The sequence below is a fragment of the Rhinolophus hipposideros genome (assembly GCF_964194185.1).
Source record: "Rhinolophus hipposideros genome assembly, chromosome: 26".
Classification (NCBI taxonomy): Eukaryota; Metazoa; Chordata; class Mammalia; order Chiroptera; family Rhinolophidae; genus Rhinolophus; species Rhinolophus hipposideros.
In genome coordinates, this window is record NC_138072.1 from 23,296,240 (window position 1) to 23,316,294 (window position 20,055).

The 20,055-nt window shown below is 38.6% G+C and overlaps 1 protein-coding gene across 5 annotated transcripts in view; it reads left to right on the top strand.

The window, feature by feature from the left end:
• Positions 1-20,055, top strand: part of TARBP1 (tRNA guanosine 2 -O-methyltransferase TARBP1) — a gene marked incomplete at its 5' end in the record, with an annotated part of 66,619 nt that overhangs the window by 17,700 nt on the left and 28,864 nt on the right. For all 5 annotated transcript variants that reach the window (XR_013992672.1, XR_013992673.1, XR_013992674.1 and 2 more), the window contains 4 exons: positions 3,659-3,800; positions 10,234-10,330; positions 11,287-11,459; positions 18,340-18,437. Coding sequence is in view for 2 of the 5 variants with exons in the window: in XM_081039400.1 (XP_080895526.1) it covers positions 3,659-3,800; positions 10,234-10,330; positions 11,287-11,459; positions 18,340-18,437 (510 nt within the window). The remainder of the gene's footprint in view (positions 1-3,658; positions 3,801-10,233; positions 10,331-11,286; positions 11,460-18,339; positions 18,438-20,055) is intronic.

Sequence of the window (20,055 nt, forward strand, 5' to 3'; positions counted from 1 at the left end):
AATCTATATGTATATTTAAAATATGTTTATATGATATTTCTAATCAAAATAAAAATTGTTTTAAATGTTGTTTTTCATCTTCACAAATATTTGAGCATTTTAACATGTTGCTAAATAATTGTCCAATATGTGATATTTTAAAATTGATTAAATGTTTCAGAATTCATTTAATCAGTTCCTTTGGTTGGACTTTTATTTCAAAACTTATCATTTCATATATAATTATTTCAGTATGTACTGCTAAAAGGTAGGACTTTAAAAGGACCCACAATAGGCCCTTTCATACCTAAAAATGTTAACAATAATTTCTTGATTTTAAATATCCAGTGTTTACATTTCTCCAGATGTCCAATAAATGTGTTTTTCTTGGCACTTTTTTGGTTCAAATATTCAACTTGATTCAAGTGTCCAAATAAGGTCTGTTCATTGCGTTGATATGTGTAGTTTGTAAGTTGTGGTTAATCCCTCTGGAATTTTTTTGGTATATGGTATGAGCTGTCAGATTTAAATGAGAAAATACATGTAAAAATATTTCAGACAGTGCTTAGCCCATATTAATTATAATATCTACGCCTACTATTGTCTGTTCCCCTTGGTTTGATGAGCCAGAAGTTTGCTTTATTGTTTATTTGTTTTTAAGGAGCCAGCCCTTAGATTTCTTTATTTGTTCTACTTAATTTTTCAGTTCGCAATTCATTAGTATCTATCTCCATTGTTTTATTCTTTTACTTTCTTTTAGTATGTTTTGCTTATTTCTCAATGTCTTGAATTTATTTACTGAAAAATGTTTATTGCACACTTTCCCCACACCCGACACTGTGCTAAATGTTGGGAATACAATAGTTAGCAAATAAATGTGGCCACTTCCTCAGGAAACTTGTAGTTTGTGGTTTATACTTGAACCCAAATTTTAATTCTTTTTGTTTATTTAATAATAAAAGCACTTATGTATGTATCTTAGTGTAGATTTGGCTAGATTCTATAACTTTTGTGATATAGTATAAATCTGTTGTATTATGTGGACTCATAAAATCATTGATAGTCATTTTTAACTTATGGAAATGGTAATTTTGTATAGCTCAACCTAAATGATTTTTTAAAATTAATATACTTTTTTTTGTTTCAAATAAAAATGTTTTTATTTGAAACAAATAGTTGTACCAATATACTTTGTTTTTTAGAGCAGTTTTAGGTTTACAGAAAACTTGTCCAAAGTCCAGAGAATTCCCATAAACCCCTTCAGCACTCCCCTGACCCCTCACAATTCCTCCCTTACTAACATCCTGCATTAGCACAGTACACTGGTTACAACTGAAACATTATTGCTGCCTAATGTCAGTAGATACATTAGAGTATACTCTTTGTGTCCTGTGTTCTATGGGCTTGACAAACATAATGATATGTATCCATTACAGTATGTACCATTACTGTAGCGTACAGAGTAATTTCACTGCCCTAAAACCCTGGTGCTCCACCTGTTCGCCCCTCTCTCTTCTCATTCCCCTAACCCCCTAACAGCTGCTGATATTTTCACTGCCTCTGTAGTTTGCCTTTTTCAGAATGTCACATAGTTGGAATCCTACATCATGAAGCCTTTTCAGATTAACTTCTTTCTGTAAGTAATTTACATTTAAGGTTCTTCCATGTCTTTTCATGGCTGCATAGCTCATTTTGTTTAATCACTGAATGCTGTTCCATTATGGACCACAGTTTGTTTATCCATCACTTCCTGAAGGATGTCTTGGTTGCTCCTCAGTTCTGGCAATTATGAATAAAGCTGCCATGAACATTCATGTAAAGGATTTTAGGTGGACATAACTTTTCAACTCATTGAAGTGAATAACAAGGAACACAGTTGCTGGATTGTTTGGGAAGAGTTTGTTTACTTTTTGAAGAAACTGCCAAACTGTCTTCCAAAGTGGCTGCTGTATGTTGCATTCCCAGCAGCTATAAGTGAGAGTTCCTGTTGCTCCACGTCCTGGTCAGCATTTGGTGTTGTCAGTGTTCCGGGTATTAGCCATTCCATTAGGTGTGTAGCGATGTCTCATTATTGTTTTAATTAGCAGTTATCTGATAACGTGATGTTGAGCATCTTTTCATGTGCTACTTGCCATCTGTACCTTCTTTGGTGAAGTGTTTGTTCAGACTTTTGGCCCATTTTTTAATTGAGTTGTTCATTTGCTTATTAAGTTTTAATATCTTACTAAGTATATTTTGAATAACAGTCATTTATCAGATGTGTCTTTTGTAAATATTTTCTCTCATTTTTTGGCTTGTCTTGTCATTCTCTTGACAGTGTCCAAATAGGTTTTTATTTTAAGGGGAAATCAAGGGAACCTGTGTGCCACAGACTGCTGGTTAGATGCCATTTAAACCATAAGTCTGACATGAAGACCCTTTGAAGGGAAATATTTTGAATTTTGTGACAGATTTGACAGAAGAAAGGATCAAATATGAATTTGAGCTTACTTAGTAATTTTGTTATAATAGGATTATGCTTATGGAAATACAAGATTTGGAAAACCTCACATATTTTATCACAATAACTGAGAAACGTAGTCTGGCCAGTTTGAGAGGCATATAAAGAAAAGGTATATACTATGGAAAGATACATACTAGCCGATGTCACTGTTAGATGGATTCTATTTTAATTATTGACTTGGAAAAAAAAAAGATTATCAGCTTGATAAAGACCTACGCAGCACAACTTCCCGCAGTGCTGTGGAGCTGTTCATTCATTGGTTCCTACGGGGTGTCACTTCTAGGCTTCACTCATTCATTCATTCTTTCATCAGTTTGTCTTTGGTCATGTGATGTATTATTATTTTGTTCATTAATTTTATTATTATTTTACCTCCTTATATGTAAGTTTGGATAACCTTAACGGATGCAAAACTATTTTTTAAAAAAGTTCTTATCTTTTAGAAAGACATAATTATTTCATGTTTAAATTCATGTATTGAATTTGCACATTAAGACATGTATTATGAAAAGGAAATCGAGAACAGAATTAGATTTCAAGACAAAATTCACAATTACATGTGATCAAAGATTAATTCTGTGAAGTCCTGTGGCTTTTAGTTTTGCAAATCTTCTGAAAGATGTAATGGAGAAGGACTGGGATAGAATTTCTCTTAATATATTTTAAAATGCACATATGATTGAAAATAAATTTGTGAGGAGGGTAGGAACTTTAATTATACCTTATGTTTCAAATTCTACATTCTTTCAAAAATAACCATATTCTTGTTTTAGTATATGAAGCTGGAATGAATTTTAATTTAAGGTTGTGATTTCATTTGCATAATGTGTTATTTTTTGCATAATGTGTTATTTTTCACAGAGATGTTCTTTAGAATACCTTATCAAAATGTGCATTTTATATTAGTACTTTAAAAATTCTTGCCTGTTAATTAAGTTTATAAAATCTCAGGTAGAGATTAGAAAACACACACAAACACACACACACACACACACACTTTTTTCTGTCTGCACTATCTGTGGAATACAGTGATGACAATAAATGTTTTATTACTTTGTTGTGTTCAATCATCTAAATTCAGTTTATTGTGCAAGACAGAAAATTGGCTTCGGGAAATTAAAAACCCTTTGTTCAGTTAGATTTTTAAAATAAAGTAATAACTGATTTCTTTTCTAGCTCTGTGATTGGTTACGTGTTAATGAAAGTTGTTTTGGGCGATCCTCAACCTGTACCTCCTTTGGACTTCATGAGACGTCGTCTTTAAATGCTTATGTAAAGAACCTGGTTCAAGAGTATATTAAGGCACCTGCTTGGGAAAGTAAGTGTGAAATTATTTTTCTGGATTGATATAACCAAAATGTTTACAAAGAACGTTTAACTAGTTTTCAGGTCAAGATATGGGCTTAACTAACTGTTGTGCCAGTTTACTGATGTCACACTTGTATTTTGGCCAAATACTGCGACCAACAGGATGTAAAAGTACTGCACCGTAAGTTGTGCCTTATCTGTTCTAGGACTTGAGATTTAAATGGTTTAATATGCTTTAAGAAATTAACAAGTGGCCATAGTAGGAATTGGACACCAATAAATCAATTTATTCTACAATTACCAAATCTTTTTGGGCTAGAGATTGCAGATATATTTTTGGAGCCTCTAAAATGGAAATATTTGTAAATAAATCTGTTCTTCTGTTTTCAAATGGTTACATTTAATATGAACTGATTATGAAAAGTAATTTTAGAGAAAAATTATGTTTGATTGTTTTTGTTTTTCTTTTTGCCACATACTTAGCAGAGATTAATCTTGCAACTTCTTTGGCAGAACGTGTAGAACTGTGTGAGGGAAGAACTAGTAGCAGCTTCATTAATTAAGATGCTTTTTACATTTCTAATGCTTGTCCTTCTTTAAAGTCATTAGTGATCCTTTGGGTAAATTGCATCTTTGAATTTAATGAGTTTTAAATTTCGTAGCTTTGTTTCAGACCGAGTCATTTTCATTTACTGATTTCTCTGATCTGATCGTGGAATAGGTCTTAAGTGATCTTAATTATCCTTCCAAAAGACATAAATGTATCTGTTCTTCTTTTCTAAAACATTTATCTTTTTGTGTTTTATTCTATTATCTAGTAAATTTTCTGTGCTGTTAGTTGGAAGATTCTTTTGTTAGGCATATAAAAGTCAATAAATTTTAATCCCTACTAGAATAAACATAGATTAGACCCTAAAATAGAGCTTGCCTTATAATTCAGTATATACCAGCATCAGAACTGATTAAATATTCAAAATTGGATGAAACAAGATTTTTAGTATTTTGTCCTTAACATTTCTAGGACTTAAAATACACTGTTTAATGTAATACACTATGTTAAATTTTAAAAAATAGATTTTAAGTGGACAGGACACATTTATGTGTGTATATGTGTTTTTAATATTTTGACTTTTAATATCCTTGGCTAAGTGCCTTTATAAAATTTTAGTTTAGTTACCAGTTACTGGGCTTTTGTTCAGAATGAGTTCCTAAATTCCAAAACAAACACTATTTAGTTGAGTTTTTGAGCATAAAATACATACAGTATTAAAATTTGCTTTTATAGAAAGACTTGTCAGCCAAAACATACTTTCAATAGCCTTTTCTTTGGGTTTTGACAGAATAGGTAGATTTTACACTATTTATTCAGCAAACATATATCATGTGTTTTCTGAGTGTCAGGCATGGGGCTGACAGAGGGCCCTCAGTGAGAGCATAATCTAACAAGGGAGATGATGAGTAAGCAGATAATCCTGGCACAACGCCTGAAGGACATACGCACTGGGATGGGGAACCTTTGTGAGCAGTACCTATCCAGAACAGGGGATGTCACCTGATGGGGTGATACCCGATGAGTGAATAGAAATTAATGTGAAAAGAGAGAAAGCATTCCCATAAGAGGGAAAGCATTCCCATAAGGCTTGGATGTACTAAGGTAGATAGGCAGCCCTCTGACTCTGTCTGTCTATGCCATGGACTGGGATGGGAATGGTAAGAGAGGATGGATATGAGATAGGTGTATAGTATCTCTATGTATATATCTGTGGTATATAAAACAACAAAGCAACAATAATGAAAACCACACAAAACCAACATCAACAAACAAAAATGGTGAAGAGCTTTCCAAGCAGGCATTCTGACTTACAGAAAGTGGAACAATGTTTAGAAACAGCAGGAAAGGCTTACCAGGGCTTGGAAGTCTAAGATGAACCACAGTGAAGTGTATTTGCAGAAATAAATCAGGCAGTCCATCAGAAAGAATATGTAGGAAGCAGCTGTGACAAAGATCCCTGCCAGACTGTGTCCTTCGCTGGAGAGTCAGGCTCTGGATTATTACTGGCTTGGTGCTGTGACACTCCTTAAAATCAGGTAACAGTCATTAAAAATCCACCAAGCTTCTGATTTATAGCTTTCTGTTTCAGTAGCCAAGGTGAAAAGTTGCTTAGGATTTCAAAAAGCATCTGTGCTTCTATAACTTTGCAATTGGTGCTTTGCTGGAGGCAAGTGGGAATGATCTGCTAAGCCACTTTGAAGACCCCAACATGTGTGCTAGCCAAACCTGAGTGTGTGGGATTTAAAGCCAAAGGCTTCTGGCTCGCTTGGTCTATGAATGGAGAAGATGCTGAAGTTGCACAGGGATGACAAACAATTCATTCTCAGACACATCCCCACCCCTGACATGAGGTCAAAAGGTGTCTTGAGTATATGATTGCTAGAAAATACAGGGAACTGAATACTGTAATGGCATTTCATTTCAGTCTTCATTTATGAATGAATTTGTAAATGTGGGATATAAAGTATTAATGTAAATAAAAATGTTTCAGAGAACTTTCAATAATTCATCTTTATAGCACATAATTTTATCTAAATTTTTTTGAATAGTATCAACATTTAGATTTTAAAAATACAAGCAGATTTCTTATTGATGGCAAGCAAGTAGCATTTATAGCATTAAAAAATAATATGTAGTAAAGTTTATCCTTTTGTTTTATTTTTAAACTGAATTAACTACATGCAAGTATATATTTTTAATGTTGTCGGTCTCCTGTACTATTCTGATAAATTTCTATCAAAATATATTAAATCACTTCAAAAATATATTAGAATATTTTTAAATGTTTTAAGTATTTGAATCACTGGGCTGGAAAACTAGATCCTTTACCTAAATCTTTCTTGGGAGTTGAGGTGAAGTGTATAATCTTACTATAGTAATATACCATGAGTGATAAGGAAATCTGCCCATGACTTACTTTCATATAACTGGCTTTCAGAGATAAAAAATATTAATGTTATTAGTTAACCAAGTTCTCTCTTCCAAAGATTGTTCTAGGAACTTTGCATATATTGTTTAATTGTTATAATAAACCCAAGGAAAGCCATAGATTTTATCACTTTGACTTCATAGAAGATGCCTTAAACTTTCTGAGAGGTTAATTGACTGTCAAAGGTCCTACAACTAATAAACAGTTGGGCTGGGATTCAAACGCTGGTCTGGGGCACCAGCGCATGTGTTTGCTGCCTCATCTGGTTCCATGTCAGGGAACGCTCCTCTTTAAGCTGAAATGCTAGACTTGTCTCTTCACCAGTCACCTTGCCTCCACTCTTGCTTCCCCTGCAGTCTCTTTTCCACATTGTATCTGGAGAGAAATCTTTTTAAAATACAAGTTTCGATCTTACAAATTTCTTTCTTTGTATACAGGCATACCTTGGAGATAGGGTGAGTTTGGTCCAGACCCCACACAATAAAGCAAGTATTGCAATAAAGCAAGTCACATGAATGTTTTTGTTTCTTGGTGCATATAGAAGTTATGTTTATACTGTACTATATAGTCTATTTAGTGTGCGATAGCATATGTCAAAAAAATGTACACACCTTAATTAGAAAATATTTTGATAAAAAATTGCTGACAGTCATCTGAGCCTTCAGTGAGACCTACCTAATCTTTCTGCTGGTGGAGGGTCTTACATGGATTTTGATGGCTGCTGATTGATGGGCAGTGGCTGCTGAAGGCTGGGGTGGCTGTGGCAATTTCTTAAAATACAACAATGAATTTTGCCATATCGATTGACTCTTCCTTTCATGAACAATTTCTCTGTAGCATGTGATGATGTTTGATAGTATTTTACCCACAGTAGGACTTCTTTCAAAGTTGGGGGTCAATCCTCTCAAACCCTGCCTCTCCTTTATCAACTAAGTTTATGTGATATTCTCAATCCCTTGTTGTCATTTCTATAGTCTTTACTGCATCTTCACCAGTAGATTGCATCTCAGGAAACCACTGCCTTTGCTCATCCATAAGAGGCATCGCCTCGTCCATTAAAGTTTTATCATGAGATTTCAGCAATTCAGTCACATCTTCAGGCTCCACTTCTCGTCCTGGTTCTCCTGCTGTTTCCACCACATCTGCACTGACTTCCTCCACTGAAGTCGTGAACACCATAATCATCCAGGAGGGTTGGAATCCACGTCTTCCAAACTCCTGTGAATGTTGACATTTTGACCTGTTCCCATGAATCTCGAATGTTCTTAACGGCATCTAGAATGGTGAGCCCTTCCCAGAGGTTTTCAATTCACTTTGCCTGTATCCATCAGAGGAATCACTATCTATGGCAGCTGTAGCCTTAAGAAATGTATTTCTTAAGTACTAAGACTTGACAATAAAAATTACTTTTGATCCAGGGGCTGGAGATGGATTTGTGTTCTCAGCAAGAAAACAACATTAATCTCAGTGTCCATCTCCACCAGAGCTCTTGGGTGACCAGGTGCATTGTCAATGAGCAGGGATATTTTGCAAGGAATCTTGTCTGAACAGTAGGTCTCAACAGTGGGCTTAAAATATTCAGTAAAGCATGTTGCGGATAGATATGCTGTCATCCAGGTTTCGCCGTTCCATGTATGGAGCACAGACAGAGAGGCTCTGGCATAATTCTTAAGACCCTAGGATTGTCTGAATAAGTGAGCACTGGCTTCCAAGTAAAGTCACCTGCATGTGTCCCTAACAGGAGAGTCAGCCGTCCTTCGAAGGTTTGAACCCAGGCACTGACTCTCCTCTCTCGTTGTGAAAGTTCTAGATGGCATCTTCTTCCAATACGAGGCTGTTTCCTCTACATTGAAAATCTGCTGTTTAGAGTATGGCTACTTCATTAATTATCTTAACTAGATCTTCTGGAGAACTTGCTGCAGCTTTTACATCAGCACTGGCTGCTTCACCTTGTAGTTTAATGTTAGGGAGACGGCTTCTTTCCTTAAACTTCATGAACCAACCCCTGCCAGCTTCAAACTTTACTTCTGCAGCCTCCTCACCTCTCCAGCCTTCATAGAACTGAAGAGAGTTACAGCCTTGCTGTGGATTAGACTTTGGCTTAAGGGAATGTTATGGCTGGTTTGGTCGTCTATCCAGACCACTGAAACTTTTCTCCATGTCAAAAATAAGGCTGTTTCTCTTTCTTATCATTCGTGTGTTCACTGGAGTAGCACTTTTAATTTCCTTCAAGAACTATTCGTTTGCATTCACAGGTTGGCTAACTGATTGGTGCAAGAGACCTAGCTTTTGGCCTATCTCAGCTTTTGACATACCTTCCTCACTAAGCTTAATCATTTCTAGTTTTGATTTAAAGTGGGACACATGTGACTCTTCCTTTCACTTGAACACTGTAGAGTTATTAATTGGCCTAATGTCAATATTGTTGTATCTCAGCGAATAGGGAGGCCAGAGGAGAGGGAGAGAGATGAAGGCATGGCCGGTCAGTGGAGCAGTCAGAACACACGACATTTAGGATTAAGTTTGCCGTCTTACGTTTGCCGTCTTATGTGGGAGTGGGAGTGGTGCCCCGGGACAATTATAGTAATACCACTGAGATCACTGAGCACAGACCACCAGAACAAGTACAATGATAATGAAAGTTTGAAATGTTTCGAGAATTGCCAAAATGTGACACAGGTACAAAGGAGCAAATGCTGTTGGAAAATGGTGCCAATAGCCTTGCTCGATGCAGGGTTGCCACATACCCTCCATTTGTAAAACCCGCAGTATCTGCAAAGCACAGTAGAGGAAGGTATGCCTGTGCCCTCATGTGAACCCTTAACGGCTTCCTCGTTAGGGTAAAGAAGAAACCCTTCACATCGCCCACAGAGCCGCCGGGTCTCTCCACCTGTTTCTGTGACTTCGTCTTTGTCATCCCTCCCTGTGTGCCCAGCCGCAGGCACCCTTTCGTTTCCTGGAAGGAGGCACACTCTCTTCCGCCAGATGGCCCCTGGTTTGCTCCGCTGTCGGGAAAAGTCTTGTCTCCCTCTACCTGTCATTTCTTTCTCAGCCTCTTAGTCCAACTGCCGTTTCTGCAGCATGACCTTCTCTTACTCCCGGACGAGGCACATCCTTCTAGTTTATACTCTGCTAGCACCATTTACAGCACTCACTACAGTTATCATTTTACATTCGTTCATGTATTTGGTGAGTGCGTTTCTCCTGTACTGCTCTGTGAATTCCGTGAGCACAGGAACCACCATGTCTGCACAGCGAGGTCAGGGCATGGCATGTGCTAAGCATGTCAAGGTGTTTTTTACCTCTATTCAGTGAAGGTAACCATGAGCCATTTCATCTCAGCTGTATTTCCGTAATCACGTCATATTGGTAACACAATCATTTAACTGCTTTGCTTTTGAAGCTTCATGTTGGAAGGTTTTGTGAATGCTTTGCAAACCTAAATTGCTGCTGTCTCAACAGAAGAAAAGTGCAGTATGCCTGACTGGTCAGAGGCCAGACTTGTTGCTCTGATGGTCTTACTGGCTGTAGACGTGGAAGGAATGAAGAGCCAATACAGGTGAGTGCTTCTGAACTTGCAAGCAAAGCTTTTAAAAACAGTTACTCAGATTTATGGTGCATATTCAGACTTTCCATGACTGACATGGAGTTGACCACAGTGTATTAAAGGAGAGAATGAGAACATTGAAAATGTATTAAAGAAATGTTTAAAGTTAACAATAAATTAATAGTAATAAGGGCTTATTATTCCTTGTAGGTTGGTAAGTTAAACTGTTAGAGAAGTTTTAGAAAACTATACAATAATCACTCGTTTTATATAAGAATATTAGAAGAATGGGTTATAAGATACTAGCATAAGATTAGGTAAAGAAATTTACTGGATTTGACCCCTTGGTAAAGTGTGTAATGAAAAGAAAGGAAAAAGATAAAACAAACTCATTGATATTTTGAGAATGTGATCAGACCAGTACTCTCAGATTATAATTGTTGCCAAAAGCAGCTTCATTAGGTAGTGCATTTGCATGATATGCAGTTAATTTGATTATCATCAAATCTCTTTTCTAAACAAACTTTTAGTACTAACATTGGTTATAACAGTTTTTCATAAATCCTTAATTCATTTTTTTGACATTTTTTTGTCGACATGTCTCATCTCCTTGACTAGCATTTGTTTGTTTTTATTTTGAATTATGGAAGCAAAGTATCAGTATTTTAACTTGCAGATCAGTAGGATGTAGGGTTTCCTTCACAGTGGTGCCTGGAGCTGACACAGTATTTTCTTCCTGTGCTTTCATGCCAGCGAATTGCTACTCTCTCCGAGAAGGTGCAGACCTAATGGTTAGCGAGAAGGTTGGAGTGAAAGCTCAGTCCTATAGGTGCCAGGTGTTTGGGTCATCATGAGAGTGGTTATGTCGAATTGCATCCATTAGCTAACCAATTCCACAAATTATAGGTGGGAAATAATTTCTTTATGCTTTTGAAGTGCTTGATTTGGGCATGTCTTTTAATATCTAGTGAAAAACGGATAACACAGAATGTACTGAGGCTATTCTTAGACCCTCTTCTGGATGCCCTTGTGAAGTTGGGTACAAATGCCTACATGCCCTTGCTGAAAACTGACAGATGCCTCCAGCTGCTGTTGAAGTTATTACACACTTGCTTGTTCAAAGGTTCCAGTACCCAAGATGGTGAGGATAAATAGTTTCTATGCGTATCTTACTTGGTATATTGTTGGTATTTAGAATGAAAGGAAATTCCGTGCATTCAGCCGATATTTACTGAGTAGCCCTTGGTGGCGCTGGGGACACAGCAGGGCAGGAGCACACTCTCTGCCTTCACCGAGCTGATGTTCTAGTGTTTACATCTGTTGGTTACTATTGAGTTTAGAATGGGATTTCATTTGCTTTTATTGCTTTAATTTATGCTTCTCATTGATTTCTAGACCGTTGAAAATGTCACTATTTCATATGTTTAAGCAAGTTCCATTTCTTAGCACCATGAGGCTAGATGTTGCAGAAAGTAAGGTATAGCGTGAGAGTGGCAGCAATTTTATAATTATTTTTAAATGTTAATATTTAAGCACCTTTTAAGTAGAAAATACTTCATACAGAAAGTATCACGGTAGTAGACAGAAGCATTGAGCGCTTTCTTCCCTCCTTAAACTAAGATGTCTGTGAAACAGTTGCAAACCCAGTGGACATGAGAGGTGAGAATGTTGGTTGGTAAACCTTGATTCCCAATCCTTTCTGACCAGTTTCATTTGGAATTGTATAAATCAAAGTTAAAAGAAAATATTGGTACTTAGTTAAACCTGAGGATAGTATTGATAAGGTAGAATTTTAATATATGCTTGTAGAATATCAAAGCTAGTTTCCAGCTTCTGATATTTTTGATAATAGTAGTAGAACCAAATGCTGTACACATAACAGTGACTTTTTTTTTAATCATTTTTATTTTTATTTTTTTTATTTATTTTTTTTCTGTTCCACAGTTACTTTATTTACTTATTTATTTATTTATTTTTTTGGAGATTTTTTTTTAATTAATTAATTAATTTATTTTTTATTTTTTTTTACATCCCTCACACCGTGAACCCCCCTCTCCCCATCCACCACCACCCCGACCTCACACCGAGCCATCACATTATACACATACAATTCTAGTTGGCATTCATTAATGTCCAGCCTCTGGTGTACAATGCCATGACCAGGCATCCACAGCATCCCTGAGGTGGTCTAACAGTGACTTTTTATAAGATTTTTAACTCCTTAAGGGCATAAATTTGGATGTATTCGATGTCTTGACGGCTTTACTAGGCTCAGCGCTTTCAAGTGCAGGGCTGGGTCACGGGTGCCCTTTGGAAAACTGTTGTGATTTTGGTTGCACAGGAGGTTATACATGGTCATGCTGCAGAACAAGCGCCTGTGAACTTACCGCCCAATCAAAGAACGAAGTTACCTGAAGTCTTCCCTCCCCTCCTTTTGCCTCCTGATTTTGACTTTTATCTTTATCATGTGGGGGCACTTTAAAAAATGGTTTTACCACATTTATAGATAAATCTCCACAATACGCTCTCTCATTTTCTTGCTTGTGAACTTTATAGAAATGTTACTTTACTGTAGGACGTCTTCTGTGACTTTCTTTCACTTAACACGCTACTAAGGTTCACGCTGCCCTGTCTTAGACGTCATCATTTCCCCTATTGTAATGTTGCGTTGTATGATGGCAGCACTCCTGTCATTCTCCTGTCGTGGGACATTGGCTGGTGTGTAGTTATTGCTGTTTCGTGCGGTGCTATGTGGACACCTGCCTGCAGGACCCCTGGGCCCGTGTGAGTCCCAGGGCCTGTTCCCATCCTCAGGGGAGTGCGTGCAGAGCTCAGAAGATAAAGAAAATGGGTTTTCCAAGGAGTCGTATACACATTTCATGTTCTCACCTGAAGAATGTATGAATTCCCTTATTACCTAGTATGAACGAAAGAAACACCTGTTTATTTGGATGCAGTTGACTTTTTTGTAACTGCTAAGCCATACCAAATTTCATACATGTCAAATAGGTCTTAATCCTGAAAGGATTTCTTTGATGAGAGAAGAGGAAAACAGTTATTTCCATTTTATAAATGAACAAATAGTCTAGGAATTAATTACTGTACAAGGGTTAATGAACAACTAATGGGAAAGTCAGAAATATCTAGATATACTCACTATTGGCGTATGATTGAGGTCTAGTAATGCACTGCTGTTTGGAAAACTCTGACTTTATTGTCTTTTAAATTTAATTTTCAATGTTTTATTATAGAAATCTTTAAGGATACAAAAAATTGAGATGCCATAATAAATCCCCATTCACCTATCACCCAGCTTTTTACGTCTTTTTGAGAGTACAAACTGCAGTGGTTTCCCCCTTTGTCCTCCGTTTTTCCATTGCTTTTGTTTTATTTTCTTTTCCTTCTTAAAAAGCCCGTTAAAGCTGGAATGACACATAGGAGAAAGGAAGTGAGATGTAGGAAGGCGGTATGGCTAGATGTGTTTTCCCCTCCTCCTCCATTTAACCTGTGACACTTTCTGTGCTGATACCCCTTCGGAAGATGTTTACCTCTTAATGGAAGGAGACTCTGCAAAACCTTCCATCTGGTATTGAGGAATTCATTCACGCAGCTTCTGTGGCAAGCACTGTTTCGAAGCACCAGGCTCTAGTCAAGAAAGAGGAGACAAAAACCCCTGCCCTGTGGGAGTTTTACACTCTACTGAGCAGCTGGACTGGGGTGGGAAGAGAGGACAAGCAATGATGATATAAAATATGGCGGTTTCATAGGTGCGATGGGAAAAACAAGCCAGGGAAAGTGGGACAGGCAGTGCTGGGGAGTAGAGGTGGAGGGTCACAGATTTAGTTAGGTTGGTCAGGAAGGCTCACTGTGGAGGGAACATTTAGCAGAGGCTTAAAGAGCTGAGGGAGGGAGGTCTTCCCAGCAGAGGGGGTGGCTTGTGGAGAAGCCCCAGGGCGAGTGCTGGCTGTCTGAGGAGGCAGCGAGGGGAGGAGTACTCGCAGATGAATTTGGAATTTTGCGAGGTAACGGGTGTCTGTTGTGTAGAACTTTGTGGGACGTTTTAAAGGGATGGCTTTTATTAGAGCGTTTTGGGCTGAGGAGTGATGAAGAGCTGACTTAATTTTAAAAAGCTCCCTCTGGCTGTACTGTTGAGAGCAAGCCATAGGGGGACAAAAACCGAGGCCAGAAGACAAGCTCCTGGGCTTTACCAGGCACTGGTCATGGATTCTGGAGTTGTGTTATAATTTGAGGTATATTTTTATGGTTCTGTCAACAGAATTTGCTGATGGTTTCGATGTGGGCTGTGAGAAAAAGAGAATACTCAGGGTTACTTGATTTTTGGAGAAGTTGGACAGGTTGGAGTTGCCTTTTACTGAGCTTAGAAAGACTGGAGTTGGAGAAGGTTTTACATGAGACCTGTTCTCCAGAGTTTAAGTGAGAGATACTTTTCAGGGGGCCTGGTCGAGTTGCTGAGTTGGCATTTGTTATCTTTCTATTACTGCTTTGTTAAAATTGTTTTTATTGTTCTGATTGGGTGCTTTCTGCTACCTTGTCTTCTAAATTGCTGATTTGATCCCCTGCTTCATCTAATCTACTATTGATTCTTTCTAGTGCAGTCTTCATTTCAGTTATTCTTTATTTCTGACTCGTCCTTTTTTATGATTTCTATGACCTTTTTTTATCCTTACTGCCTCTGCTGAAGTTCTCACTAAGTTCCTTGAGCATACTTACAGCCAGTGTTTTAAACTCTGTCTATGGTAGGTCGGTTGCCTCCATTTCATTTCGTTCTACTTCTGGAGGTTTCTGCTGTTCTTTTATTTGGGACATGTTTCTTTGTTCCTTATTCTTGCTGCCACTCTGTGTTTACTCTTATGTATTAGGTAGATCTCCTGTGTCTCTCAGTCTTTGCTGGTGGCCTTATGTAGTTTCTGTCCTGTGTGGTCCAATGGCGCAGTCTCCCTGATCTCCTATGCATGTGTTCCAGGAGTGTCCCTTGAGTGTGTTGTGTGTGTTCTCCTGTTGCAGTTGAGCCTTAATTGTTTTTGGCATGTCAGTGGGTGGGATGGACTCCCAGGGTGACTGAGGATTGGCTATGCCCATAGTGTATGACCTGCTGTGTGGGGGCTGACCCCTCAGAGGAGGATTTGCCCCCATGGGCTCTTGTGCCTGTTGAGATCCCCTTTTGGGTGTGCCACTTGTGGGGTTAACCAGGTAGTGCTCTGGTGTGGCTGAAGCTGGCCTCTGGGTATGTTGTTTCTGGTGTCTCTTGGGAGGGGCTCCCATGCAGGCCATTTTCAGCCTTGCCTATGACTGGCCGGGGGCTACCTGGTAGGAGCTACAAAGCTATATGCAATTGGCTACTACCTGTGTTGGACCAGGAGGCAAGTAGGGGTGGCCTTCCTGTGAACTGAGGCTGGATGCCACCAGTATCGGGCCTGGGACAGCTTAGCAAACGGCCCCAGGCCCTCCTGTGTCTGTTGCCACCTACTGCCTGCCCATAAGTCTCAGTCACTGAAGAGCCTCCTTAGGTGCATGGGCTGGGCTGGTTGACCTGGTGTTGACAGTGCTCCCAGTGGTGATGCCCGAGTCGGGTGGGGCGGGGTCTCAGGGAGTCACGCAGTATGGCCAGTGGTTTTCACAGAGTTAATGCAGATTCAGTTCTTGTGCCAGTGCTGAGCCTGTGGCCACTCTGTGAAATGCCCTGAGAACACCGAGGCCAGCTACCACTTGCCTTGGGCCCACAGACCTCTGAGAGCCACCCAAGAAAGGCTGCAGCATGAGCTGGGGCTGACTGCCCACCACTGAAAGTTTCCCAGGCTGCTGTACAAGCCTCTCACAGCTTTCAGGTTTGGGCTGGCTGCCCAGGAGCTGAGAATGCCCAGGGCAAGGCCACACTAGCTGGGTGAGGTAGGGTTCAAGGGAGTCACTAAAATGGTGCATGATCAGATTTTACCAGAACAATGCGGTCTTAGATTTGTCCCTGTGGGTGTTGGTTCACCACAGGAAAGATGGCGCCCTTTGTAGCCTACACCTGTCACTCCATGGAGTGATGATGGTGGCTGTCCCTCTAGCTCTCTCCCTGCAACCATACAATTCAGTCTTTCCCCATATGTCTCTGATGCCTCTTGAGTTGCCGCCCCTCTGCCTTAGCCCAGACAGTTTATATGTTTTGCTTTGAACCATCAAGCAAACTTGAACTCAAGAGAAGAGCCTATGACATTTTCCTAGATATTGACCATTCCCTTTGCTTTTCTTTCATTCCATTTTCCCATATTTCCCTAGGTCATCATACCTGTTTTGTTTGAAAAACACCTTTTAGCATTTTTTTGAACAGGTTTGTTGGCAGTGAATTCTCTTAGTTTTTCTTCATCTGAGAATGTCTTCAGTTCGCCTTCTTCACTGAAGAATATTTGTTGCTGGATATAAAATTCTGGTTTGATAGAGCTTTTCCTTCAGCAATTCAAAAATATTGTTTGCTTCTGGCCCCCGTGGTTTCTCATTAGAACTGGAGCAATTCTGACTGTTCTTCCCCGGGGTGATGTGTTGTTTTTTCTTTTTTCGAGAAGGTGTCTTTGTCTTTTGTTTTTAGCAGTTTGGTTATAATGTGTTTGGGCATGACTTTCTTTGGGCTTATTCATTTTTAAGTTCCCTGAACTTCTTGAATATGTAGGTTTATACCTTTTACCAAATTTGGAAAGTTTTCAGCCATTTTTTTATTCAAATACTTTTTTCAGCATGAGTTTTTTTCTTCTTCTGGGACTCTCATGACATGTATATTTATTAGATCTTTATTATTATCCTACAGGTCTCTGAGGCTCTTAATTTTTTTAATCCCTCTTTTTACTCTGTTGGTCAGAATGCATATTTTACTGATCAGTTTTCAAGTTTACTGACTCTTTCGCATCTCCTCTCTGTGATTGAGCCCATCCAGTGAGTTATTTTTATTTCAATTATTAATACTTTTCAGTTGTAAAATTTCTATTTGGTTTTTGTGTGTGTCTTCTATTTCTTTGCTGAGATTTTCTATTCCATTTGTTCCAGAGTGTTCTGATTGACTGTTGAAGCATTTTTATAATAGTTGTTTTAAAGTATTTGTTGGATTATTCTGACATCAATGTCATCTCAGTGTTGTTGTTTGTAGATTGGCTTTTCCTAGGAATTTCCTAATGTATCACATGTCTGGTTGTTTTGGGTTGCATCCCAGATATCTTGACTATTATGTTATGAGACTCTGGATCTTGTCTAACTCCTGTGCAGAACGTTTGTATTTTTGTTCAGGACACAGTCAGCCTGGTGAGGGTGAGGCCTCAATTCCAACCCAGCTTCTGTGGGTGCTGGTTCCCCTGTCAGCTTGGTTTTAAGATCCTTTGCAGTGCTGTCTTGACCTGTGCCACATGTGTTCCATCCAGGGGCCAGTCTGGACCTGGGCAGTTGTCTCTGCTAGTTCAGCCCTTTGGTTTGCTGGTTAGTATCTGATCCATGCAGAAAAGTTCAGGGTGGGCCCAGGTGTCACAAACCATTTTCTGGGACCACTTTCCTAGGTTCCCTCTGTGAACTCTTCTGAGGGCTCACTGTCTGCTTCCTTGGGATTCTCCTTTTCATTCTCTAACCAGAAAGTTGGGGTGAATTCTACTGCCCACTTTCTTAACTGCTCCTGCATCTGGTTCCAGTCTAGAGTCTTTTCATTGCTGTTTTACATTACTTTTTTCTGAATTGGTCTGCTACTTTTTTACCACTCAAAGTCTTCAAATGGCTGCTTCAAATATTCTGTCTGGATCTGGGACCTGCATTCACTGAGAGAGGGTGGTATGTCCCTGTTCCAGCTCATCTAGAACTCCTCAATGATTTTTAACATTAATTATAGATTTCTCCATGGTATTAATGACTGTTACATTATTGGAATCCTTTTTTGGTGAGTCATGCCTGTGCTTGTCATAGTTGTATTATTGCTATACTATCTAGTATGTTTTGTACCAAATAACTTATTTCTATTATTTTAATTGTACTCTCCCCCCATGTAGATGAGGTGCTTACCTTGCTTCAGAACTTCGTCATGTCTGCTACAGACAGCATCTCTGACTTTATCCTCAGAAGATTTACTATGAATGAACTAAGTAGTGTAAGTACTCAGATTGGAGTAACTTTTCATTCTTTTAATCAATATTGGAGTGATTACTGACTGGCAGGCACTGTGTTAAATTGAAAAGAAAATTACTTTCTTAAGAAGCAGCCTTAGGAAGCAAAAACAATATAAGCTTTGGAGTTACCTAGTTCCAATTCCATCTGTGTAATAACTGTGACTTTGGGAAAGGTAGGTAGCTTTTCTGAGCCTCAGTTTTCTCATCTGCAAAGTGGAGATCACATATCTTCTTAGGGTTTAGAGTTCCAGGTGGTATAACATATTTGACATACTTAACATATAGATGCATGTTTGGTCCCAGTGTCCAGAGACTGTGGTTTGGCAGGTTTGGGAGGGGACCAGGGTGACTACATACATACTTTTCAGGTTCCAGAAATGATTCTGAAATGTAGCTAGGGTTGGGAACAAGAGGTCTGAGATAAGAGGATGGTCTGTGAATGTATTTATCTTCTTTGGGACCACTCGCCACATAATCTGTTCTAGATTTCTAGGACATCTGAAAAAAATTAATCAGTTTTCCCCCTTTTTTCAAGAATACTTTGAAAAATACCAATTCATATAGAAATGCCTATTCTCATTTTTAAATTTTTTTTGGTTGAAATCGCTAGGGACAAATGCTGAAGCAAATAGATTGTCAATAAAGTAAGGATATATAATTATTCTAACAACTTTTATTAGACTACCCAGTTAAGTACATTTATTTGATAGCTGGTAAGCAGATGTAAAAATATAAAAAGACAAGTTTTATACTAAAATACTTGAGAAGGGAATACTTATGATGGAAAGGCAAGGAAATGTAAAGTATATATAACTCTTCTGGAGTGGGGAGTATTTATCTTTAGCTTTCTTCTTCTTAAGCAATTGTTAACATCAGTTTTCCTACACCTAAATTTCCAAGATGGCATTTAATAAAGAAGTAACTTTTTTGTTTGTTTTGGTCCAATATCACTTTATTATCATCAGTATTATTTTATCTTTCGGTTATGGAAGTTTTCAAACATACACCAAAGAAATGTAATGAACCTCCACGTACCCATTATATAACGTAAGTGTTTTTGTTTGTTTGGAATTTGAGCTAAAAATAGCTTTAAAAAGGGAAAGGTTAATGTGATTTTATGTTTTAGATGCAAAGGTTCTAAAAAGTACACTCGGTATGTGGTAGTTTGAAATCATTTTGAAAAATTCACTCTTTAATAAATGAGGTACTAGCATTCCCGATGAAGTACATTTGTTGGGTAGGTTTAGAGTTCAATAATCTCTTCGCCCAGTTTCCCTCAGCTGAATGGCACGACGGTCAGCGTTTAACAACCGGCTCTTGGGGAAGAAAGCCCCGGTGCGCGGCGTGCCTGTTTCGATGGCTGGTTTCAAGCCTGCAGCCTGAGTTGGGGAGACGTGACCCATCGTCACAGTGCTAGTGGCTCCAGGGCACCGTGGCCTCAGTTTACTTCCCGGAGGAAGTAGAGGCCGGCAAATTGGAATAGCCTCAATGTCTGTACACTTGCCCGCTCCTGAATCTTCCTGTTACAGCAGAGTCAGGAGTCCGGGGCTGATCTTCAATTTTCTCAGGGACTTCACACTATTGATTATCCTCTCTCTG